Here is a 26,913-nt window from a genome sequence, read left to right as displayed (position 1 = left end):
TGTTTTGACACCATCGTAAAACAATATAGTATATTCATGTGAGGGTGTGGGTGTGTGCAAGTGCGTGCGTGCGTGCGAGAAAGAGACCAAATTTGCCTGTGTATTTATACCTATGAACAGTATGTACTCATTAAACACTGTAGGGGGCACTCAAGCACCCATCTGCCCATGTGCCTGTAGCAACACCATGTGTTACTATATCCAATAATAACACCAGACCAAAGTGTTTTAAACAGGGGCAGCTGATATAGCTGCCCAGCATTTCAGGAGTTCAGATGTGAACAGTGAAATAGAGCCCAGTTCATATCCCACAACATCCAGTCTAACTATGAGGCTGAGTTGCTTCAGAAGCATGAAGAGACTAAACGTGACAAAACTTTGCTAAGTGGGTGGTCTGTCCAGGGCTGCCAGGGCACTGCAGTCCATCTTTTTAATGCGTCTGAGTGCCTTACAATGATGTGAAAATGACCACTTTCACCCAAACAATGGACATCTCTTGACTGGCTGCATGTGTGCACAGAATGTTTCATTCATACATCTAAATATGTGGTTTTAGAGCATAATTATTAAACATCACAGAGAGAATAAGAAGGTCTCTGACAACATATGAATTATAATAACTGTTTAAATGGACATATGTGAAAAATACCAAATCTAGATTTATGTAGGCTAGTAGTAGTATAGTAGATACAGGAATTTTTTTCTTTCGTTCATCTAAGATGTGTCCAAGTTGCTAAAGTTTTAAAATGAAATAAAAAATTAAAAAAAAAACAAAAAAACACACAAATAAGACAATTCAGACCATGGCCAAGCAAGATCTCTTTAAATCTGTTCATTAGGGTTTTACAGTGTCTATGGGTATTTAATAGGGCTTCATAATCATTCATTCAGGCAATGTATGGGAAAAAAGGGTTGAAATAGAGCCTCTGTATCCGCAGAGAGTAAATCTTGACAAAATGATTTCTCAATGGACCGGGGACTCATTAGCATAACAATTGTGGGAACTGCATGGATCTACTTTTCATGAGCACTGTAAAAATAAAAGAAAGAGATTTAAAATAGTGCCATCATACATACTGATTAGAGAAATGTGTTTTTAAATTATTTTTAAAATCTCTGAGTTGTGAATATGCAGCCTAATCACAACCAGAATGTACGTAGAATAAAAAGTAGTAAAATGCAGTACATCTTATAAAAAAATTTAAGTAATTATTTAAACACTCAAACTTATGGAAATGACTTAAAACTTGAAGCACTTAACCTACTAAGCCTTTTATTCAGGCAGAGTTTTGTGTTCAGTTGAATTTTGTTGGTGCAAACTCATGTTTTCTACCTACATTTGCATTTTTGTCTATATAAAATTGAGGATAGTCTATCTGGACAAATGACTACATTTGCATGTGTATTGTATTTTTCTATGTCTGGCACATCTACATTTTGGGTTGCAAATGAGCCATAATTCAATGTTCAAGTGTTCCAGGGATCAGCAGGGGTCTTTGTACTATTTGGGGGGATGCCAGCAAAATAAGGAATACTTTAATTCACCAATTGTTGCCAAGATGATCTAATTAATGTGCAAGAATGGCTGTTCAGCTTTCCCATCAATTATTAAATAAGAGCAAAAGTCACAGTATGGTCACTGTGGAGGTGTAAGAACAGTGACCATAGGGATTTGAAGGGATTTCTAACAATAGAAAGGTGCATCATAGATCCTACCATATGTGAGTCTTTTAGGTTTATATTTATTCCATGTTTGTTCATGTTTTGATGTGAAAAAGGGGAAACTATGGCAAAAATGGACTCAGAGGTCCCTGCAGCTTCTCAGGGGCCCCTGGGCTACACTGCACTGTACCTTTAAAGGCTCTTGTCCAAATTAAAGCCAAGCCCCGCCTCTGGAGCAGACGTCCCATGAGTCATAAAGTTTGATGTCCTGCCCAAAGTTTGGACCAGACTGGAGCAAAACTTTTTTTTCTACAAAGTGAACTGCGGAGATTTGTTGTACGGACTGTAAATATTCACTATTAACATCAGTTTGGCCGAAACACAGAAAAAGTGAGACTCTTTCAGCCAAGAGTTTGTTGTTTTTTTTTGTCTTTGTGGTGGCGTCTGCATTTTTTTTCTTTTGGAAAAGTCGGGGCCAGACAACAGATTCCAGTGTGGAATAGATGTGCGCTTTGTTAAATTCACAAGTATGTCAGAAAGAAACACCAGGAAAACTCTGTGTTTTACTGCAGATTTCGACAGCTAACACACTTTGGGACAAAACAAAGTACTCCACTTTTAAACTTTAGAATGACTCGGGAAAACTTTTGCTGAGTGTCGTCGAGATTTCCAGATTTCCTGCTGCGCGAAAAAAAGTTTGGGATTGGCTCAAACTTATTTTTTCTGAAGGCGACATTTTCGGACACATAAAAGTTTGCAGAGTTTTGGGGACAATGGATCCGAACCAGCATAACCCTCCTGCCGGACACCAAATCGTCCATGTACGGGGCGACTCTGAGACCGACCTGGAGGCGCTTTTTAACGCCGTGATGAACCCGAAAAGCGCTATCGTGCCCCCTTCCGTACCCATGAGGATGAGGAAGCTGCCAGACTCCTTCTTCAAACCTCCTGAACCAAAGTCCCATTCCAGACAAGTAAGCCCGCCCTGTCTCTTTTCTGCCCCTTCCCAGAAATCAAGATTAAAGGAAGGCCCATCCTGTGGGTGCTCAGGACTACAGTATGTGACTGGTATATATCCTAGTGAATTCCTCATCAAGCTACAGTTACACTGATTCAATTACTGAAGGCATGTAGTCAATATGTCGTCAAAGTAGAAGAAGCGAGAATATTATTACAAATACTGGGTTGTCAGATTGGCTGAACCCTCATAGGATAAGTGACCTTGCACTCAAGGATAAATCTTTTGGTTAAATTCATGTCAGAATATTTATAAATGGCAATAATCCAGTGGAACTATTCCCAAAGAGAAGATACAATAACAATTTTTGTAATTGAGAAGATTATCACCTCCAGTCTCACACACACACACTCGTACGCACGTGCGCGCGCGCACACACACGCACACAACTGTTGCTTGTGATGTTTTGTCATTAGTGCGCATGCGCTCTCCCCTGTCCCACACGGGCCTCTCCCCTCCCAGACCTGAACATTTAGACTTGCCTACACACGCACACCAACACAGCCTCCTAGCATACCTGTGCAGTGATGATAAAATATGAAACACTGACACAACATAAATCAGAGAAATATATGTCGATTTTAGGTTCACTAATCTTTTATGGTACAATTCGATTTCTTTGAATTGTGTTGTGCAGTGTACACTACAATATGTGAAAACAAATATTTTATTTTTTAAATAAGTATTAAATACCCCTATAATAAATGATTTATCTTTATAACCATAGAAGATGAAACCTGTTAACATTAAATTGCCTCTAACAGAAATCACAGTATTTCAAGTACAGTACTGCAATAATATTGCTTCTCTTCTAACCCAAACACAGGCCAGCACTGATGCTGGGAGCGGCGGTGCACTCACCCCTCACCATGTTCGTGCACACTCGTCCCCAGCCTCCCTGCAGTTGGGAGCTGTGTCTGGTGGTATGGCCTCAGCAGGTGCCTCCCCTCAACATCTCCGCCAGTCCTCTTATGAGATTCCTGATGACGTACCCCTGCCCCCAGGCTGGGAGATGGCCAAGACTACTTCTGGCCAGAGATACTTCCTCAAGTAAGTATACTAGCAACAGCTGTCAACAGGGTTTCTTGCATTATATAGTCCTTGCAAAACTTGTAGTGTTTGCAGCTTAAAAGAAAAGGTTTATAAAACTCAGTAGGTGGCTGGTTGATGTAGAGCATAGTGAGTCACTTTAGACAGGTCCAAATTTCAACACTTTGCATCCAAAGGGAAGCTTTGTAATTTTTATTTTTTTGTCACAAGAGAAATTGAATAATGATTCTGACCTGACAATATCAGGAAGGGACATTTGGCATTTCTGATTTCTAATTTGAACCATCCAACTATGTTATCCCTATTGTGGAAAAAGCATGTCTTTTCATTTTACTAAACAAGGCCATGTTAGTCATTAGGAAGTATTTTTATGCATGTGTCCATGTGTGCGTCAAACCTGCTTAAAAACTGGTTTCTTTTTATCGTATCTGGATGTAACGCATTGAGAAGTCTCACTGCAGTGTGTCCTCAGCAAAATGGTTGTATTTCAAGGGGTCAAGAACAAATTAAGAAAAAAAAATCTTTAAAACAGTCTGCAGTCTACTAGATTAAATTAGATTAGATTAGATTAGATTCAACTTTGTCACTGCACATGTGGGTATAAGGCAACAAATACAGTTTTAAATTAAATATATTAAGTATAATGCTTGAATATCAACTTGTGGTTCATCACATGAAACTGAATCATTCAGTGTGTAGCCTATGAAGAGCCAGGTTGAAAATTTGTTTGGCATTTTTAAGGTGAAGACAATTTTAGCTTTCAGCACTGGCCAAGACAAGTCCAAGCTACCAGAGAAATAGTGTTGAGATTGCATTCTCATAATACATCTCTTTTTAATACACTTTGCTGATGATAATTTGAAAATGTGCTGCAGTGCACAACGGTTGACAGTGTGCACAAAAAGAGACAATTGCAATAGTTAAATTGTAGGTTATTAAATTTGGTGGCTTCTGCAAAACAAGAGCAGTCTTTTTAGGGACTTCTGCTGTATGTAGTTTTCTTTCACTTGGTCTCAGGTTTCAGTAGAAACAATAGACCACTGTAGCTGCCCCAGACAGCAAAGGACAGCAGACTCTGCAAAACTCATCTTCTAACCAGTAGATTCCAGTGTAGCAGGTATACCAGAGCCTATTCTGTCTGAGTGCATCAGTAACTATTATTTTTTTTAATTACTTTTGCACTCTGTACTCTTTTGTAGTTCTATGAAAAGATGGATTGCATTTTTCAATATTTTTTTTATAAAAGAAATGACATCCTTGTCAATAATTGCTGGTAATATAAGCAGCTGATTGTGAAATGTTAAGTTTTTGAAATGCACAGCAGCTCATGTTTAGATGTTGTGGCAGTGAAAGTTGGCGTTCTCACTCATCTTAAAGGCAAAACGTTGTCATTTCTAGGAAGTATTACTCTCCAACACAGACTCTGAACAAACATGATAGCCTTACTTTGGATCAAACAAAGCTTTCAGTACCAGATGTTCTAAAGTCTCACATCTGGAGAACATCTGGCCTCATCTGAGGATGCTTTCTAAAAATGGACTGAGTGTTAGCAGAGAGAAAATACTACAGGTCCAGTGCAGTTGTTTAGAAACTGCCTAATCCAAACCCTTTCAGATGATGAATTTAGTAAATCCTAGTCTTCTACAACGTCACCTCGAACATTTGTTGCACTATTATGTTTTGTACCCATAGCTAGGTATAGGTCAGTTTTTCTTAAAAGTGAAACAATGTGTTATTTTTTTCCCATGTTATATAACAATTGCATAATTACACTGACAACAAAACAGGAAAGCAGACTGAGAATTCCTGTCTATGATTGAGTTGTTGGTTAGCTGTGTAAGCACATGCTCTACAGTTGTAGTGTTGAGTTGATACAGAACAACATTATTAATACTCAAAGCTGTAAACTGTGAGTAAAACATATTTTGTGTTGTATAGCTTGATGCAAAACCACAGACAGACTGCAAAATGTCCCCAACTTAAAGCACAACTTGTCTTTTCTACTCACTATAAGAAATCTGCAGGCAGAAAGCATATACATGAGTCCTTAAATTACTGATAAGACACAATAAAATATAATTATATATTTACAATTTGTTTGGACCATATGCCAACAAATCTTTTTCTTTACCTAACAATGAGTTTTCAAATATTAAACTCCTTTCTCCTTTAAATTAAGCCAGTAGGACTGTTCATTTGTGTCTAGAACAAGGTTTTTGGAGGTGAAACTATAGACATACTTGTGGAAGAACAGTTGGGTAGCTATTCACTGGCATGTTAAACAACTAGACTGTAGTACACAGTGTTTGTGTTCAAGTAAGAAAAAATTCAAGGAGACTTCTTCCATACACTGCACATCAAAGTGTAGATATTTGATCTGGAGTAAAGGCAGCTGGAAAAGACACTCCCCTATTTATAAACAAGGCTTGTCTGACTGAGACATGCTGCAGGAGAAGTGAAGCCAAGCGAGAGAGAGAGAGAGAGAGTGCGTGCGTGAGTGTGTGCGTGAGTGCGTGCGGGTGGGTGGGTGGGTGGCTGGTTGGTTGGATGGACGGGCGGGTGGGGGTGGGGAGTTGGTCACCAGCTAGCAGAGCTGAGCAGAAAGCAGGGGCTCACATTTCACTCAGGTGACCGCTGTTGTGCTTACAGTTCAGAGTGAATTTTTTTTTTTTTTTCTTTCTTTTAAAAATTCAGATTCTTATTCCTCCTCTGTTGTTTACTAGTACAATATGGGATTATACATCTAGAAATGATTAGGCCAACTGTGAGTCATAGCAACTCTGTGGATGCTGTGTGATGTCCCACTTCCTTGAAAAGCCAGGCTCCGTTCTTGAATGAATGGGGCTGTGGTCCTGTGATGGTGCCTCTTTTGTGTCAGTGGAGTTAAATGGCAGCCATGTGGAGATGACTAGAAGAGGGGCCAAGAGAAACTCCGGCCCTCCCTTTGTCCCAGCAGTGAAACAGTGATCTTTATTCAGACCACAGGGCTGTTGAGACTCATGTGAGCCTTCCCAAAATAGACAAATGGCTGACATGAAGTTTAAAGATGGCGATGAGAGTAGGCTTTCTTAAGAGTTTCACTGTATTCTTCACACCTGACATCTTCAGCTCTTGTCAGGCTGGGAGTTTGATGCACTGGTTAAGTCAGCGACTGTGAGTCATAGCAAGTCACCGACTTAACCAGTGCAAATGGATGTTTTTTTAATCTTTTGAATAGAGATAAGTCATTAAAATTAAACTAAATTTGTTTCTGGGATTTTGTCATTCTCTGTTTTCCACATTAGTTTTGATTTCAAGTGTCAGCCAGACAGACATCACTTCATGCTTTGGGATACTGTAATAAAATATTAAGTTTATTCAACAGTTAAAAAGTTAATGAAAACACTTGGCAGTTGTAGCCCTAATAGAAATTATATGAGATATGAACAGTCTCCTGCAAAATATTTCTCTATTTTGTTTTGGCTGTTACATAAAAACCCAAATCCTTGAGCAGGGTAAGGACTGGGAGAATGTCAACAAAGTCTGTTGACCTTTTCTCTTCTTTCTTCCAGCAGTTTGCTGTGGCCTTTGATTTATGACAGCAGGGGCAGGGAGGTTAGGTCACCTTGCTTGGTGCTGGGACGGGGGCAGGGCTGATATCCAGGGCTGGGTCATAAACTAATGAAGGTTTCTAATTTAGAAACGCCAGTGAACTAGGAGGGGTAATCACTGTTTCCGGGCGCTTATTAAATGCAGCTTTGAGTGAGCTTTTAGTCCGTGGGAAGTCTGCCCTAAGCAGAAGAAAGCTTTGGGGGAGTAGCTATTTTCTGCCCTCAGGGGTAGGTATTGATGGACACTGTTGTCTTTTCACACCTGGATTTTAAACTGTTGTGATAAGCCTGGTTTCCCACAACTGGTTTGGTTGACTTGTCTTGCAATATTTACCCTAACAGTGATTGAAAATGATCAAATTATTCACTTTGACCTAATTTGATAAATTCTTTCTTTCCTGTTATTATTTGTCATTTATTTTCTGTTTTACATCATAAAGCTGCACACTCCTAGGTAACAGAGTGATAACTAGTCTAGCTTCAGTGTACACTATCTAGGGTTTCCTGAACATCTGTTGCACTAAATAGAAATCGAGGAGACCCCTCTATTACAGCGAGAAAGATCAAACTGTTAACTTAGATCTTTTGCTTTTATTGTGTGCAGTCTGTAGCCATGTAGTGCTGACATTGATTATGAGATTATGTTGATATTTCCAGCAGATGATTGAACATCATAGTAATAAATAGCTTGTGTGAAACAGAAATGGTTGGTTCTAGTTTTAAAATCCTCAAACATTTTCTAGTGGAGTAAAGAATAACTTGGCAAAAATGTAATATCAATTCTGTGATACCCACAGTTTTATTTTTGCCTCATTAGAGTTAATAAAAAAAAAGGTGTTAGCTCCCAGGCCTGCTTTTTGTACTTCACATTCGTTGTAAACATCATTGCTGTGACGTTGTCCATTGTCTAAAATGAAATTTTATTGTTTTATAACTTGGCTAAAACTGATCTCATACTTGTCAGCTAAATATGAAATAAAATGTCAATATTTTTATTAGTTGTTCTCTAACGTACTTTATAAGTCTGTATAAAGCTGGATTTCCAACTAATCTGTTATGAACTGAGGCCACTCAGTGACAAATGGTGGTGGGGAGATGGGGCTCCAAGCCTGTATGCAGCCCTCACTTGGAGCAACTTTGTGTTTGACAAACTTTTGGTTTATTGACCACACACAGACAAGACCCTTCCAGTTCAACTGGAGCCTGTCAGCTCAGTACACAAATGGGACTGTGAGAAAGTCAGGCTAGTGTTTACCAAAGTCTTGATGTAACACCTCTGTTCCAGACATGAGTGCCTCCACTGTCACCAAGGCCAGCTCCACTGAGATGTAGTATCTGAAAAGTCTCTCAGATTAGAATTCCCAAAGGTTCTCAACTCATGGCAAAGAAATTTGTATGCATGTTGTCATTTACAGCATGCATGCTTTTAGATTCTTTGTTTGATTTAAATGTGTGTATTTACCCTTTTAATGAGCGAGGTGTTGTAAGGAAGTGTAATATATTAAATTCAGTGTGTATTTAGTGCGTTCAACATAATCATTCACAGTTTTTGCTTCAAAAAGTAAAAGACTGATTAATTTCACAGGGTAGTTCCTAAAATGACACTTAAATAAATGTCTTAATTAGTCTTGGAAAAAAACAACAGTAAACCTGAACTTTCTGAGGTGAACTCACTCTGGTACTTGGTGAATTCATTACTTTCTTAGGAAGTGTGACAATAAAAACCCTTTCTTCAAAGGAAAACTTAAAGCCACACAAGGGTCACAGAGGTTGCCCCAATAATCTCTCTTGATGATGTCTTGCTGATTGAGAGGCAGCCAGGCATCCCCAGTCAACCAGAGTAGAGGTGGTCATCCTCATCTTAGAGGCCTGATTACATCTGGCCTCCCTCAGTGCTCTCTTTAGTCATCGGCGTCAACCACCTTCCAAGCATATACTCCCTGGGTGGAGCCCCTGTGGCCTGCGGATCCCATTTTTAACATTTGACAACTCAGCTGTGGGGTGTGCTTCATCATTGGTGCACTCTCCAAAGTTTCACTCCTGTTTTACACCAGTGAAATGCAACTTTTGACATCTGGCTTTGAAAAGAGACAGTTACAGTGGCATAAATAATGTGGCCTCAAATCTTGCTTTGATCTGCTTTTTGACAGGAAGCAGAGCTTTTTCACAGACATTTAAACATAACTGACTTATTTTTGGCTAAAACACTCTCCTTGACCTCACAAATGCCACAGTTTGATGTGTGTAAACACACAGTCTCTGTGCTAGGAAGTTTGTCATACTACTGTAATTGGAATCAGGGTAACAAGAAATGTAGTATTCAGACTTTATCAATGAGATCTCTGCAGATTTTGAACCTCAGCCCTAGATTCAGAAAAAAAGAGTAATTCACGGTGTTTTAATAACATTTAATAGGATAGGAGAGACTTCTAACCTGAATGAGCTTATATAATCATTTAAGCAAAGCCAAGCTTAGCTGTCATGGAATAGTTCCCTTTCCCTCCTCCTCAGCAAGACGCATTATAAATAATGGCACAATAAACGCCACCTTGATAATTAGGCCATCAGTCAAGGAGATGTCAAGTGCCTGGGTGGATCAGGAGTCCTACTCTGTGCTCTTCCAACCATGATAACAGCTTGAGCAAAATTTAGCAAGTAAAGCACCACAGTACAGTACAGTTCATGGTCCATGTTTGAATCCCAGTGCTCTTCTTTTCTCCAGTACCTGGTTATTAACAAATCGTTTCCCCTAAAGATAATGATGGATATATTTGGTCCTTGGTGATTTGCAATACCAAACATCAGCCCATGTCCATAATAATGTAGATACATAGGTCTTTTTTTAAATTCAGGTGGTTGATTTAAATTAAAAAAAATTAGCACTCTTTCATGAAATAGTGCTTTAAAAAGGTGTGAAATTGTAGGACCATACTCATAAGGCTCAAAAGGTGACTGCAATGTTTTTAGATTACCCATTATGTTTTTCAGAGAAGCTAAAAGGCAGTGGCTAGTTTGATTTCAGACAGTTACAACAGAAACTAATGGTGTCCCCTGCCCTGCCCCAGGGATGGATGTTTTGGGGGAGGGTGCGGTGGCTGTCCTGCTGAGCTCGCTGTGGTGTCAGAGACGTGTAAAGACAACACTGAGCAGTTGTGACTGTGGAGGTTGCAGATCATCAGCAATTCCTAACAGCAACTGGTGGCCTCCAGCCGTCCCAACAGTTGCCATGACATTGTTTCGCTTTGAGTTTTCCCTACAGGAAGCAGTGTATAGCCCAGCCATATAAGGTTTAGGTCAGGTTGAGTGAATGGATTATCTTTTAGTTTTAATACTTGGTGATGAATTACTGGCTCCTGGTAACTCATTTACTAGGTCTCTCAGTTCCCACATACAGGCGGTTTGAATATAGTGCAGTGCTGATTTAGAAGCTCATGCGGTCTGTGGATTTTAACACAGTGTGATTATCATCTCCTCTGTTATGAGCTGAAGTTGTTTACATCTGTTTTGATTTGAGCTACAAAAGTTAGTATCCCAAGCTAGTGTTTGAGAATTCAATATTTGTACTTTTGCCTGTGGTGAAAGATGCACAGGTTATTGCACAGCTTTGGGGTTGTATATTTCCATCCATGTTTTTCAGTAGCATATCTGTTCAGCATCTGTGTACCAGGATGAGCAGGCCTCTCATTTACGATAAGCCCTTCATTCCCTTATCCGAGTGCTCTTCTCCCAGTCTCCTCCCCTGTTCTCCCCTCCCCTCGATAATAAATGTCATAGTTTCCAGAGTGGGAAGGAGGCAGCGGAGGGGGCAGGGCGGGCGCTCAGATTGTAACAGGACCACAGCAACTCATGCAGCCAATGGAATTCATAGGGATGGCTTCCATAGATGTTTTTTTTTTCTCTTTCACTCTTTTTTTTTTTTTCTTTTCTGTAGTTGTTTCACCCCCTCCCTGTGACCCCTCTTTCTCAAGGGGCCCCTACAGTCTGAGCAGTTCCAGCTATTTTGCTTGGTTTGTGGTGTTTGTGTGTGTGAGGGCTGGGGGAGGGTTTGGTAGGGGATTTGGCAGCTCCTTTGATCAGTAAAGCATAAACAAGAGGGGGCTTCAAAATGGGTTGCATTGTGTATGTGTGTGTGTTGGGGGGTAGGAGTGATGGGGGGGAGTGCTGAGTCAGGCCCTCTCGCTCTCTGGCCTGGGACAGAGAGCAGACAGGCAGGCTGGCATTACTGCAGAGGCCAAGAGAATCTGAATCTCTCACTTCACCCAGCTGTTCCAAAATGTGGGCTAATGGCTCTCAGGGATCAAATTAACAGCAGGTTGTAAAGAATGACAGCGGGTGAAAGAGCCTATCCAATAGAAAGGGCCATTAATTTCATTATGAACTTTTTTTTTTTTTTTTTTTTTTTTTTTTTTTTGTGCATTGAAAATTTTCAGTCTCTGCTACAGTATAAATATATGATTTCTGTTGGGACATAAACAAGCTGTTAGAGGTTGGTCCTTATTTGTTTGAGATGGGAGGATCTTTTAAATGGGATAGTTTAAAAAAAAAAAAAAAAGTGAATAGTGGGGTTTTAGGTTGTAGCTCAGTCTGTGCCTTTGTCAAGCAGGTGAAAGCTTTGTAAATGTGGCGCCAGATTGTTAAAGCCCCTGACACTCCACAGTGTCCGAGCCGCTTCCAGGAAAAAGGACCCCCTGCGTTGAGCCCTGGGACTGACCCTCCCACAATAGAGAGGGTCCTGCTCGGGAGAGAAGGGCTTCCTGTATTAGCTTTCCATCTTAATCAAGCAACAAGTACCAACAAAGCACTAATTATCAATGCCTTCCCAGAATGTAGCACAATGCCCCTCCCCTGCTCTTGTCCCTGCAAAGATGAGCCATAAAACAGATGAAGCAACATTGTTTGACATTAAAATACTTGTTTTAAAACCAGTCTTAGACATTTTGAAGAAGTAGTTTTCAGGTTACCTACAGTCACGGATGACTGTAGGTAACCTGTGACTGTGTGACTTTATTTAATTTTTGTTGTCATCTACTCTTTGTTTTCTGTTTTAATTATTTTGAACTTTTGAAAGTGAATTATAGGGAGAAATATTCCAATCCAGTCCAAGCTAAGAATTAAAGCCATGTGTGAATCTGTATTGCATTGAGTGTTCAGACTGTGTCCAAACAGACGCAGCTGAGTTTGTCTTCCTGTAACAGTCATCGTTTACAGAAAGCAGGGGTAAGCAGGGGTTAGATCAGTGTTTTCACCAAAGAGCTTGTTGAAACTGCTCTGAGTCATCAGTTCCTGCATGTGACCTACTGTTTCACATTGATATGACTCCTGGTTTGAACTTACTACTGATGGTGATTTTTTTCTGAGTTAATTTGGTGACTCTTCTTTTATTGTAGCCACATCGATCAGACCACCACTTGGCAAGATCCTCGCAAGGCCCTACTCCAGATGAACCAGGCTGCTCCAGCCAATTCTGTGCCAGTTCAGCAACAGAACCTTATGAACCCAGCTAGTGGTGTGTATATGTTGACATTCTAAAATTCAGTTTAAATATAGAAACAGCATATTACAAACATTGGTCATCATATTTTTTTTTTTTTTTTCATTATTAAAAGAAATGCATTTTATTTGGGTTATTTCTGGGTGTTTTCTTATCTTCATACAACCTGCATTAAAAGTGAGGAGATGTCTTGTCTCGTTGCTACATGCCACTTAGACTCAGTGTACCTCATTTCTGTCCATGCAGTTGGAATTTGCCCTAGGTGAGGTAAGACTGAGGTAGAACGTGACAGGTCCTGTCTGACATGTTTGGGAGCTCCATGAGTCACAGGTTATATACAATGTATCTCTGTATTTCAGACTGGAGGAACGTTTTCATAGTTCTTTGACCCTTTGGAGGGAGTTCCTCGTTTTGTATGTCAGCACCACCACAACGGAGAACAATAATAGTTCTTAGAACACTGTTTTATGTACTCTTTGTTATATGTTATGCATGTGTGTCAAAGAAAAATCTGAAAATCTGAGCAGTGAGTGAGTCAGCAGCTCCTCTCTAACATTTTTACCTGTTATTCTTCAGGTCCTCTCCCTGAAGGCTGGGAACAGGCCATTACATCAGAGGGAGAGATTTATTACATCAACCACAAGAATAAGACCACATCCTGGCTGGACCCACGACTTGACCCACGCTTTGGTGAGTTTGCAATATAGACAGATTTTTCAACATTGCAGATACTTAAAATATACTATGTCTATTTTATATAAAAATACCAGTAACTGTGCAGTGTGTACAGTAAATATTTGGTATTTGTGATAGCAATTCAATTTCCTCAGTAGATGATGCTTAATCAAAAAAAAGATGTGTCACAACAATTATAATAGTGACTTCAATTTTGTAGATTTTGATTCATTGTTCTTTTCAATGCATTACATTGTTTTGGAGTGATGCCACTGGTTGTTGAAAAGAGATTTCATTGAACCCCCACCTTCAAAATATGCACCTAACCTTTTGTCAGCCATTTTAGTGTTGGAGCAGCAGCTGAGTTGGCCATTAATCCCCCAGTCCAAGCTAAAGTTTGACACTTGGTTTTCAGTGTGTAGTGGTTAGGGTTGGTGAATTAGTGACAGGACCACAGACACGTGTTGAGACTTTTTTGAGGCCATGGGAAAGAGCTAATCCTTCTGTGTGCCAGGAAGACTTGTAGAGATGGTTCCTGCCTATGTCACCCTGACTTATTTATGCTGCAGGTGTCATCCCCTCATTACAGCAGCATTCCCCAGGGTGTTTATGGATCACAAAGGTGATTGTGCAAATCAGCATGTAGCTTGTTATCCTATTTGATTTCAATGATACTTTTCATCAGCCCAGGCACTTAAAGTGCAGTTTCTCTGTAAGCAGTTGTGTATCCTGTTCTAAAGTCAGGCAGGAAAGTTCAAAAGAGAATTGTAAGAGGAGTTGGGCAGCTGGGAAGAGATGGCGGCTCTGACCGACAGAGTGCTTTCAAGATTAATAGGTCTTTGAACACAGAAATCTGCCAGGCTCCTTAAGGTGAGTGATAGGAAGAAAGAGACTATGTTTAAAATTATTTTTACACAGATAAATCTTTGTTGTAGTTGATAATTTAAATTGCTCACATTGTTATCAGTATTTATGCAGGTTATTTGTACCTTTTGACTGTTTGGCTTTTTAGAAAGATTGCCAAGTGCTCTGTGCTTCAAACTACGTGATAGTTGATGTGTGGGTCTGTCCTTGAAGGAAAAACCTAACATCATAATCATAGGTTTGACCAAAATAAAAAGATAAAAATGTAATTAACAATCATATATTTCACATTTGTACATAGAAATTGGCTCCTCTACTTCAGAAATTTTTATACTGCTGCTATGTAGGTCCCCTATCATAAGCCAGCTGCTTTGATAATGGAGGCTAATTTGAGCTTTCAGGAGAAAAGCAGCAGAGCGCCTTTAACTGAGGGTAGTTGCCGGCTGGCTTTCCCCTGCGTGAGGCCCAGTGCAGGCACAGCCCCATTCTGCTGTAGTTCCAGACAGACTTGAATCTCTGCCAGGCCTCTTTATTCTGTGGTCCAACTCTTAATCTGTTCCAGACCTTTTCAGTCAAAGAACTCCAATGTGAGGGGGGAGGTGGGGGGCAGGGAGAGGCAAGGCGAAAGGGGAAGAAAGAAAAACTGAAGAACAGAGAGAAAATGCCGACGGGATAAGCATGCATCCTCTTTAAGATCCAAGGATGTGGTGAGCAGTGAACAAGCCATGAGTGCACCATAGCTGAGTTCAAAGGGGGTTGGCCTATGTGGACATGTTTTCTGTGCGTACTACTCTGGAGGGAAAATCAGGAAAAACAAACTAGGAAGATACTCGTGTGCACTGTACTTTACTCAAACAGATAAATTCAACAGAATTCTTTACAGATTTTTTTTCTAAAAAACTTGTTAAATTAACAGTCACATAAATATTTACCAAGCCTTTAAAGGTGCCTGTGCCCTGGTCACATAGAAACTTCCCACAGCTGGCACAGCCTCAACTCTAGCTGCCTTAGGTGATCTTGTAGTGTAATTTGCCTGCCAGTGAGATCGCCTGATAAGGGCCAGTGTTGCTGGCTCGTTGTGTTGCATGAGTGCATGAAGAAGACAAAAGGCAGACAGCATTAGCTTGTCTCTTATCTGCGTGGCCCACCAGTTATCACCGCCCATATGTGCTGCTGACTTCAATCACCCCTTCAAAACCAAATGCACACACAAACACACAAAGGCACAGTCTTTAGGCCTCCTTTTAAACTATCACTCTGGCCCTGAACTGAACCTGTCCTTCCCTCCTATCTCACCCACAGATGTAATTCCCTACTTTGATATGCTCATTGTTTGTGCATAGTTCTGCCAGTAACATTGGTTACTGCTAGCTGTTTAGTCTGCAAGGTAGTAGTCCTTGATTTGGTGTTTGAGTAGAGCTGTACGACTGTAATTGTGAACTATTTGTGTTCTGGTTCTCTCTCTGTATTCCCCTTTCAGTGCATACTCAAAACTCATGTCTTAAATAAAAATTTCAGTAAACTTCATAGTTTTGGTCATTGTTTCAATGTAGTTGCTGTAGCCGTTGCTTAGATCTGGGAACATGGGACTCTAATTACAATAAGTCAGTTGGCACAAGAAACATAAGCAGGCAAATTATAAGACAATACAATACAATTCTATGGAAGCCAGTGATTTATCCGGATTATATAAACCATTTCATTAGGAGGTAAAACTGAAACTAAAATGCTGTTTACAGTAATTCAGAGGAACACACAGCTACAGGAAGTTTTGACAAGTGTGGTAGGTTAAAGCTAAAGCAGGTAGTTTGTAATTTTGTAATGTTTACAAAGGACAGTTTAGGTAATACTTTCACAACAGGACTTCACTTTATCTTACAAATAGGTTTGACTGGCTTTCATGCCGTTAGATTTCCTCTAAGTAATGTTAACATCTAAATAGGTAAAATGTTTTTATTTCAAGAAATTATTCAAGATTCAAAGTGTTTGTCATATGCACAGTAAGGAAAACATGTTTCCCTTTGCAATGAAATTCTTTCATTGCTGTCCGGAGTGAATGTCAAATAAAAGTAATAAGGTATAAACTAGATAAATACTAAGTAAAGGCACTATGTACAGAAAGAAATAAAAAATATAACAATAAAGACATAGAAATGTGGGCTACATACAACTGTAGTGCAACGCAAGTGTGCAGTATTGTCTTATGTCCAAAGTAACCGATGTGCAAGTTGAATAAAACACACACAAGTGATTAAAAAAAAAAAAAAAAAAAGCAGCAGCAGCAAGCAGCACTGAGATTGAGTAGAACCATGGTAATGATAAATTAACAGCAGTAACATTAATGGAAACCCAGGTTCTTTGAAACTGGACCTTTTTTTTTTTTTTTATAAACATGGACTTATGAGTGTATCGCTGTCCATCTGCCTCCCCTCACTTTTACTGAATACTTTTCTTAATTAGCTCATGCTTTAACAGATCTCAGCTGCTGACATGGGCCATGGGTAGCACCTCTTTCTTGGGAACGGCTAATGGTGCCCTGATGGTGGAGTGATTCAGCCTCAAAAGTGCATCTGCCAAAGATAAGAAGTGGAGAGAAGTAACACATTCTCTCATGGATTCAGTTGATGTGTGTGGGAGAGAGGAGGCTGCTTCATGACTCTGTGTGTATGTGCTGGGGTGGGGTTGTTTGGGGAGGCAGCATGAACAGGGAGGGAGGGAGGGGGGAGACGCAAGGCAGGGCAGGGTGGGGCCTCCAGTGCTTCCCAGGGAGAGCCCTGAGCCACAGTTCATTCAGCTACTGTGATAGTGTAAACAGACAGTGATTGAATGGTGATGAGAAAGGTGCCGGGGTGGTCAGGACAGCAGGGAGAGGCAGCCCGCATGAAATTTGTGTCCCCGTCAAGGCTTTGTTTTGGTTGGTGCTTCAAGCGCATAAGCAAACAGTGCTCCTCATTGGTTCCATTACTGTTAACACCCCTTGTGGTCAAGCACATTTGCTTGTCTTTCTCTACTACAGTGATAAAATGTGTGACCTACTTTGCATGAATAGACTGCTGCATTTGCTGTGCTGTTTTATACCAATGTTTATTGTACCCGCCCCCACTGGAATAAAGAATAACAAAGATTTCACTGGGGAACAGCTGTGTTTCCAATACACACACTTGTTCTGATATTGTAAACATGCAGTTAGCTTGTTAGTGCACAATGCAATTACATTTGTTGTTTGAAAGAACTTTGAAGCTAAAGATAATCATGGTACAGTGTTTACAGAATTTGATGTAGGTCTATTTTAAATATGTTTTTTTTTTTTTTTTTTTCTGGTTTGCACATTGTTCATATTGCATTTGTTATATCAGCTGAAATGAATCAGGCTAAGCTAAGGAGGCAGTCAGTCTTGAGGGATAATCTGCGATTTGTTTAGAAGGAAACGAAACGTACAATGAGAGGATAAGTCATGACTGATGCAATGTACAAAACTAACAAAGCCTGTCTTACTCAGTGAGTGGGAGGGGATCAGGTCTTACAGGAATAGTGATCGTTGCAGTCATTGGATGTAAGACTTGTGTTGGGACTTCTCTTGTCCTACACAACCTGCTGCACTGGCTCCAATCAAGTTCACCTCATAGATAAAAGTTGTCAGCCTTGTTATGCAACATTTAAATGCAGTCAGGCATTTAAAGAAGAGTACAATATGCTGAAGATACTTTTAGTTTCTTTTTTATGTACAATTTTTGAAAATGTTAAAGTGTTATGTATATTATTAGCCTAAACACAGAGATGCAAAAGAAAAAGGTGTCCCATAACAGACCATTTCAATTTAACATTTGTTGATTTTCAAAATTTAGCATTAGCTACAGTATCTGTGCACTTCATACTGTATTAAGAACTGAATTCCTGTCTCTTGCAGCAATGAACCAGCAGAGGATTTCCCAGAGTGCTCCAGTGAAACAGGGAGGCCAGCTGCCTTCCAGTACCCACAGTGTAGTCATGGGAAGCAACAACCAGATGAGACTGCAGCAGATTGATAAGGAAAGGCTGAGACTGAAGCAACAACAAGAGCTGCTTCGACAGAGACCACAGGTCAGGAATCTGAGTTAAAAAATATTCAAATGTCCTTTGGGACATAGTGTGGTCTGATGGGCCAGTGACTAAGCTGTATCAAAAAGATCACAAGGTCAATACTTTCAGTATCTATTCATTAGTCAGTCACTGTATTAGCAAGATGCTTGAGTCTAAAAGCTATTGTCAGTCCTAAAAACCAAGAAGAAGAAGAACCCCAAGCAAAATGAAACCTGTCCAGCAGAAATACGGCCACCATGATGTCACGTTTCAGCCTGTAATATTCTCTTAGTTGTCACCATTGTCAAAAAGCCATACCAATGTTAATTCTGGTTTTAGGTCTTGCAGCTTCCAACTTCTTGTTACTTGTAGCTTTCTTGAGTACAGTTCGCTTGTGAACGAAAACTGCTGTGAGGGTCTTTTCTGAAATAGCTCACTAGCTATCAAAACAGTCATAACACAGCCCTGTGGGAGATTGCAAGGGCAGAGGAAGGGCTAGTAGGAAGTAGCTTGACTGGCAGGTCAGCCATCCAATGGTTTTCTTTGGGTCAAGTAAAATTATTGGCCAGGCTTTTTTGAGCCCTGCTGCTGCTACAGATGACAGATTTTTTTTTTCATTATGTTGTCAGTGCATTTAATTTATTAATTGTCATTGGGATGAAAAGAGAAACTCAACAAATGTAACAGAAATGCTTCTGAAAGAAATCAACAACCCCAATTTTAACTGGTGACTCCTGTTATGAAGGCACCAGCAAAATGTTTGTTGTAAAACATAATGCATCTCTCGAAAAGGCCTTTAAATAGGAGTCATCTTTGATAGGTAGAGTGGTGACACTTAAGCCCCTTTGATCAGCCTTTATTGTTACACCACCCTGCAATGAAGTCTCGTGAGTCATCTGTGGTAATTTTATCACTTCCTCACGGTGATGTGTCACATTGCCACCCACACAGGGTGGTGCAGCCAAATCCATTAGTTTACTCAAGGCTGTGTCATAACACCAGAAACAGAGCTTTATGATTATGAATGACAATGTTGGCGACGTTGTTTATTATGCCATTCACATGGGTTATTTAAAGTTCAGCATAGGAAGTGACCTGAGTGTGTACATGCACCAGGCTGTAAAGGTGGAAAAGATGATCTGAGCTCCCCTTTAGAGTTCAGACAGAAAATGCACTGAATGCTCAAGTCATCTGGTTACTGCTGAATTTGTGAAACGCCACATGAAAAAGAAATTTGGTTTCCATGACAGGGTGAGGTATTAAGAGAAACATGGTTAGCACACACAGATTTCTACTGGGGACATCTGATTTCTCAACCATTTCAAGGCCAAACAGGTTTCTAATCTCAGAGTGCATGTGCATGACAAAGACTTCCTGCATGTAAACACAGGTTTTAGAGTAGCCAGGTTAAAATGCAGATATTTTCCCATTTCTCTCTTCCTGTCTGATATCCTTTGTCTTGTACATGTGATAGATGCAGAGTTAGTTAAATAAGAAAACATTACAGTGACACAACACATGAGCAATTCTCCAAATTTAAGTCATGCACTCTGTCTCCAGCGTAATGTGGAAAGGCACTGCAGACCAAACTGTATACATTCAAAGAGCAACTTTATCAGGTTATTGAATGGAGACCATCAAGGCACAAGTTCCAGTAGCTTTTCAGATACTATACTTACCTGTCTGGATTCTGTATGATACAGTGTATAGTAGAGCATGAATATAGGAGGAAATTGCGTAATCGTACAGGCTGTGTGTTTGCTGGTTCACCTTAGGGACAAAATCTGCCACACCCAAATCTATCCTACATGGCAGAAGTGTGAAGAGCAGGTGGCGAAGTACGCAATTTGCCAGTAGCAGTCGAGTGCTAATGCTATTTAGTCATGCACAAAATGGAGCCAATAAAACCATAGAGGTTGTTTACAATACACAACCCTCACAATTCTGCTTAATCAAAACCAGATTTTTTAGATGTGCATGTGATTCTGGGATAGATCTATAGAAAAAAAGAACATCAGTACATCTGAAATAAAATCTGAAGGAAAGAACATCTCATGATCCAAAGGCCTGATTAAGGCTTTTTATCCGCAGAACACTGCCTCAGCCTCAAACAGTACAAGTTTCTTCTATCTGGGCTGCCTCTCTGTTCTTCTCTGTGACCCTATAAAAGTTTGAAATCTGAAAACAGTGACACTGGTCAATTCCCCTTCCTGTTCAAAGACTTAGAGGGAAGGACGTGAAAAAAAACATGACTTCATATCCTGAACCTTATCTGATACAACATGTGTAGAAAACAATTGTCTCCAACTGTGGTCAGCCCCTTGTGTCAAATTACATGAGGGGCCGAGTACATTGTGTGGAGAAATGGAGAGGACTGTGCTGGCAGCATGTGCTTAATCCTGTATAATTTCAGATTTTATGCAGTGACAGAACAGCAGGAGAAGAAGGCTGTTCTAAAATGTTTAGGAAATTTGATTTCTGATTGCTCTGTTGCCTATGAATTTTTGTTTTACCATCCACAGGAGCTTGCTCTAAGGAATCAGCTGCCCACCAGTATGGATCAAGATGGCAGCACAAACCCCGTTTCTTCCCCCATGGCCCAAGATGCCCGGACCATGACTGCTAACAGCTCTGACCCATTCCTCAACAGGTTGGTCACATACAGACGTTAGCAGTGTTGTTTAGAGCAAATGGAGGAAAAATTTGCCTTAGCACAGCACAATCACAGCTGAGGTTCACTGATTGACGTCAGGACACTTGGCAAAGGCTCACATTTTGGTTCAGCTCATCTGGTTTAATGTGCCCTGTTTGAGAGATTCTGTGTGCTTGCCTGTTTGAACACAAGCTCTGCTGAGAGCTCCCCAGGTTGCACAAGTAGTAAAAACAGAAGGCTAGTCTCTTGGTTTAACCTTTTTCACGTGGTAATGACTCATTCAGAGCAGCAGCCCTGATTTCCCAGCACAGTGATGACCTCTGGTGTATGGCTGCTGCCATATAAGCAGCCACAAATCAAATGCTGGTATAATTTATTTTAAACCAAACTTGAATTGAAAGTGGAGATGGACACCAAACCTGCTGGGTTGAAACTAGACCTTTAAGCAGCTGTAATTATTAGGCAAACCCAATCTGTAAATTCTGCTCCATGGCATTCTGGAAAATAAATCCCAGCAGTTCAAGTGCTAGTTCTTCTGAGTGGACGACGTGAGGAAAGAGCTGAATAGCAAGCAGTCCATGAGAACATGTGGTACAGTCAGTAGACAGGCCAACCTAATCTTCCCTCCTCCCCCCATTGCCTGACTCCCCTCCTCTCACAATGGCCTCATTCATTCTGCCTAGTCCATATTGTGCCTACATATTTCTCCACTGCTAATTAGTATAGACTTGTCAAATATCTTCTCTCTCTCCCTCTTTGTCCCTTTTACCCCTTTCATCGTTGCTCTTTTTTGCTATATTCACCAACAGAGGATGAAAAAGTGAAGCTTGGTCACAGTGGTGTCTCTGTGAATTAGTCACCATCGTTCAAATGAATCTGCTGAAATGTGGATGTATGCAGAGCGTCCCAGAGGGAATTAGGGCCACACTGTTACTTTTCAGTCTGTGTGCTTTTAATAACTTGGTGTTTGTTTTGTGGGATTTTTTTTTTTTTTAATGAGAATCACAGTTTAGTTTCAGAGCTAAGTTGAGTGAGGATCACTCATCATCTTAAACTCTCCACTTCCCTCCACTCTGTCAGCATATGTTTGTGATTGTAAAGAGCTTTTATCCCACATTAATTTCTTTATTTTAATCTCAGTGGGACCTACCACTCCCGGGATGAGAGCACAGACAGTGGCCTGAGTATAAGCAGCTACAGCGTCCCTCGCACTCCAGATGACTTCCTCAACAGTGTGGATGAGATGGACACAGGTGAGATTGCAAACAAAGTGAATCTCTAGCCAGTGTTGTCTGTAGATTCATGTCTCGCTTTTTGATTGGATTTACTTGTTTAGGTTTCACTAGTTTGCTCTTGCACTTCATGGTGGCAGAATAGGAAGAACGGGAAAATGCCACATTATTAATGACTTGGGATGATAACATTGCAAGATGGCTCAGGTTTTAGCCCCGTAGTCATTCAGTATAGATTGAAAATTACATTTACTACACTGCATTACAATTTGAAGCCATTCATTAACAACTAAACTCTTTAATCAGCTGAATTAACTACCATAGTGGTAATGGTGAATTTATATTTACACTGAACCCACTTATATAGACAGCAGCTTTTACTTCTTTCCACCCTAATATCACCTCATATTTAGAGCTAGAATCTGATGTGATTGTATTTTCCTAATTGGTAAGACGTCAACATCAGGTCAAATGTCCACATGCAAAGAAATTGACAGTCATGCATAAATACTGATTCTTATGCACAATTTTCCACTAATGAGAATTAAAGAGAAACGAGTCAAGAACAGCACAAAATAACCACAACACTAAGAGTGGGTACAAGCAAAAGTTCACTTAAAGGTGACTTCTGCTCTTGCAAATCATCCTTACGTCTGACCCTTTGGGGGTCACTAGTCCTCCTATGACTTGGTCACTGAAGATTCATACAGCAGAGGTGTGTGATCGTAGATCTCTGCCCCCAAAGGGTCAGAAGAAAGGATGATATGCAGAATTCACCTTTAAGAGCAGCTACGTCCCTCCTGTGTTTGTCAAGCAGAAATTCAGTTGTGCTTGGTGGTTACTTTGTGTGCTTGCTGCATCAATCCATGTGCGGAGGTGCTGTTCTCGTCAGTTTCTTCACCTGTGGACTTGCTTCATCATATTTGTGAATATGAATGTGCTTCAGTTATTGTCTTTATGATCATGCACCAAGGTCACAAATCAGTCTCGTCAGTCCCTAACCTAACTCAAATAATCTTCCATGTTTTTTCTGTGCATCAGGGGACCCGCTTCCACCCTCCATGACAACACAGCCTAGTCGTTTCCCCGATTACCTGGATGCCATCCCAGGAACAGATGTGGACCTGGGAACCCTGGAGGGAGAGAGCATGGCAGTGGAGGGAGAAGAGCTAATGCCCAGTCTGCAGGAGGCTCTGAGCTCCGACATCCTCAATGACATGGAGTCTGTGCTGGCAGCTACCAAGATCGACAAGGAGAGCTTCCTCACATGGTTATAGAAAACTAGAGCAGGACGCCCGTTCCTCCTGTCTTTACACTCTGAACTGCTGCCTGCTTTATCTGTGAAGGATCCATAGATGCTTTTACAAGACATTTCAGCAAGTCTCTCTGGACTTCTGTCTCTGTCTCGGCTTTAAGGCCAACCTCTTTTGAGGCAGTATTGTTCTGATCTTTTCTCTTCACTGGCGTGTTATCTCTTTATTTTGTCTGTGTCTTCAAGGCTGGCCCATGAACAGACAATTACGCAAGGGTCCCCAAATCTTTCACAGGTCTGTCAGTGAATCTAGGGCATCTGTACCTAGAGCAGCTGTCACTCCTTCCCCTGATCTCTCCTTGTAGCTCTACTGGGCAGGACTAGCCTCATCGGGTGTCGCCTCGTCTTTTTTTTTTTTTTTGTTTGCAAAAACCCTATGAAGCAGCACTACTTAACTGTATGTGTGACTATTGCATCGAGCTTAAGTAGTTTTATATTTGGCCTTAAGTTGTTTTTTTTTTTCCTTTTATTGAGCCTGAGAAACCAAAAATGATGTATTTGAAGCATAAAGAACAATACTGATTTGGAGTAAAGGTAATGTGAGGCCCAGTTTGAACATGTTGGCTTTGCTTTGGGGGGGTGGGGGGATTGGAGCCCCCGGGACCGACTTCTTTGCTGCTTGGCTGTGCCAGCAAGACTAAGTTAAACCTTTAGTAGACCAAGTGCCTTCAGTTTTTTTTTTTTTTTTTTTGAGCCGTGAGCAACATGAACAATGACTACATTTCTGTAATACAGCAATAAGCATTAGGTTGTATTCATATACATCAGCCATGCCTTCCTCTGATGTTCAATAATCACATTTTTATTTTTGTTTTATACACACACAAGGGGATTTAGGGATTTCTTTGGTTTTTTTAAGCCCTAGCTTCTTTGTATCTCAGTCTTATCTAAGCCTAATTCATGGTTCACTCTGTTTTATCTTTTTAGTTTTCTTTTATTTTTAGATTACTACATATGTATGATAGCTTAGATCAAAGGGCTTTTTGCTTTTAACTTCTATAATAATGAATGAATTAATACATTTTTAACAGGGTCGACTTATCTCAGCACATGGTGTCATCAAGCTGAAGTCTGCCAAGAGCGATCAATTCATGTGTTTGGCTTTTTTTGTTTGTGTTTAACAATCTAGCTAAATCTTTTCTCATCTGATTTACTACGTAACATATTTGTGTGATTGGTTGTTGATCACATGCAGCTTTTACTGTTTTCTAAACATTAACCAAAAAGGCATATTTCTTGGCTAATAGGAAACTATAGCTCTTTTATCAATTAAACCTAGTGACAACGTACAGTATACAAGATTTACAGTGTTTGAAGCGGTCTTGCTATTTAAGGAGCTGAAGCCCTGTGCGACGCTGTGCTGTGGGTAGAAACGAGGGTTTAGACTTCAGCTAGGACAAGTTTAAGCAAGTTTCAGAGTCATGTTGAGGAGCAGTGTAGAAGGCCAGGGTTTGACTGATAGCAGTGCGTTTTTTTTTTTTGTTTTTGTTTTTTTTCCTCTCTCTTTTTTAAGTGATATAAGAAAAAAATCATTTTCTCAGTCAGGAATTGTGGCAGATTCCAAAGATGTTTTTGTAATGACACTAACAATTGTTTTTGCTTCTATTTTCACAGATTCAAGCAACAGTAAAATTTGGAAATCAGCCTCTGTATGAACAAACCGTATAAGCTAATGAGAAAATGATGCAGGTTTTAAGTGTTAATGGACAAGTCAGAATAGGTCTAGCTAAGATAATTCTTTACTTTCTAGACGAGATAGTTGTTTTGCGTGACTAACCCTGAGATTTAAGGAAGTTTGAGGTTTCAGAACAGAGAAGCAAGTGATTCTTCTATAATCGCTCACGTTTACATAAGAAACCGCTACAGCCAGTGCAGACATGCTGACAATTTTCTCATAATCATGTTATTTTGATGTTTACACCACAACTACATTTTTTTTAAATTGCTGCAATAGCATTTGAATAATCAGCCTGCTGTACGTGCCCTTTAAGTGATTATGTTGCCAGCCAATACTTAATTGGTAGCATTAACTTGATTCATTTTTTTCTTTAGATCGGCGAAATTAACTTTTTTTTTTTTGCGTGAAAAACCTGTTTTTTAGTTTTGATTTTATTGATCATTAAATCTTGTGTTCGATGGTTTAGAGATGGATAAACAGTGTTGGTGAAAACAATGCAACTAAAATGAGTGGTACACTACAGTGCTTGTATCGCACAGCTACAGTTTTCATTTTGATGCAGTAATGCATTTTGTCACGTGAACCTGATTTTATGCTTACTTAGTGTGTAATTGTCAGAGCATATTAGCTGTTGACATTGTAGCATTAGAACTAATCACACAAGTTAAAGGATTTTGTATTTAGAGTTTTCTAAATGCACATGAAATGAATTTATATTCAGATCTGTTCTTTTTTTTTTTTGATAGATATGTGCATGTGTTTTAGAATGATAAATTCTGTTACATTATATCTTTCTTCATATGATACTTTGAAATTGGCCTGAAATAAACTATATACTTTGTGGTAATATTTCAGAGTGCTTATTTTTATTTCAAGTTGATTCTAATAAATATTACATGAGCTATTCTTACACTACAGCTTTCATTTTTGTCAGTAATAGTAATAACTTAAAATTGCCTATTGTATTTTACATTAAATGTCTGCCTTAGATTAATACAATAATTCTGCAACTTCTGAGTTAATGCAAACAACTTAAACTTTATATCTGCTGCATTCTAATACATTATAGGTAAATTAAGTTATGCAGGTATATTTTGAATACATTTTTAAAAAGAAATTAAAAGTACAGTGCCTATAAAAAGTATTCACCTACTTGGATGTTTTACCCTTTTATTGATTTTATAAATTAATCATGGTCAAGATAATTTGGCTTTTTTTGACAAAAAATTACAAAAAAAACCCCCTCCAATGTCAAAGTCAAAACAGGTTTCTACAAAGTAATGTCAATAATATGTAATGTGACATAAGTGACTGCATAAATATTCACCTGCTTTAAAATAGCTGACCCAATTCAACAGTGGTCCAGCCAATTGGTGCTAGCAGTCTCACAATTAGAGACATGGCCATCACCTGAATGTGTCTAAAGGAATTGTAGCATAAAGACACCAGTGTCTGGAAGGTTCAGTCACTGGTTAATCAGTATTCATGGTTACCATTACATGATGAAGACAAAAGAACACTGCAAGCAACTCAGAGAAAAGGTTATTGAAAAGTCTAAGTCAGGGTGGATAGAAACATTCCCAAGGCACTGAACACCCCCAGAGTTCAGTTAAATCCCTCATCAAGAAA

At 39.8% G+C, this 26,913-nt stretch overlaps 1 protein-coding gene across 1 annotated transcript; it reads left to right on the top strand.

The window, feature by feature from the left end:
• The first annotated feature begins 1,926 nt into the window (after nt 1-1,926).
• Nucleotides 1,927-26,131, top strand: yap1 (Yes1 associated transcriptional regulator). The gene is made up of 8 exons (XM_026298517.1): nt 1,927-2,636; nt 3,507-3,730; nt 12,708-12,826; nt 13,388-13,501; nt 18,258-18,430; nt 20,932-21,059; nt 22,203-22,315; nt 23,336-26,131. Exons 1-8 carry the CDS (start codon nt 2,436-2,438, stop codon nt 23,569-23,571), a joined length of 1,308 nt encoding a protein of 435 aa, XP_026154302.1. The 5' UTR covers nt 1,927-2,435; the 3' UTR covers nt 23,572-26,131.
• The last annotated feature ends 782 nt before the right edge of the window (nt 26,132-26,913 follow it).

The sequence above is a fragment of the Mastacembelus armatus genome, chromosome 13, assembly GCF_900324485.2.
Source record: "Mastacembelus armatus chromosome 13, fMasArm1.2, whole genome shotgun sequence".
Classification (NCBI taxonomy): domain Eukaryota; kingdom Metazoa; phylum Chordata; class Actinopteri; order Synbranchiformes; family Mastacembelidae; genus Mastacembelus; species Mastacembelus armatus.
The sequence above is the reverse complement of the archived record's forward strand: the minus strand, read 5'-3'. Positions and strand labels throughout refer to the sequence as shown.

What these genes read in the sequence shown, in the direction of transcription:
- yap1 (XM_026298517.1), top strand. Translation starts at nt 2,436, where the DNA reads ATGGATCCGAACCAGCATAACCCTCCTGCCGGACACCAAATCGTCCAT. An exon ending in GGCCAGAGATACTTCCTCAA is followed by an intron (nt 3,731 to 12,707) that starts GTAAGTATACTA and finishes CTTTTATTGTAG; the next exon opens with CCACATCGATCAGACCACCA. An exon ending in TCTGACCCATTCCTCAACAG is followed by an intron (nt 21,060 to 22,202) that starts GTTGGTCACATA and finishes TTTTAATCTCAG; the next exon opens with TGGGACCTACCACTCCCGGG.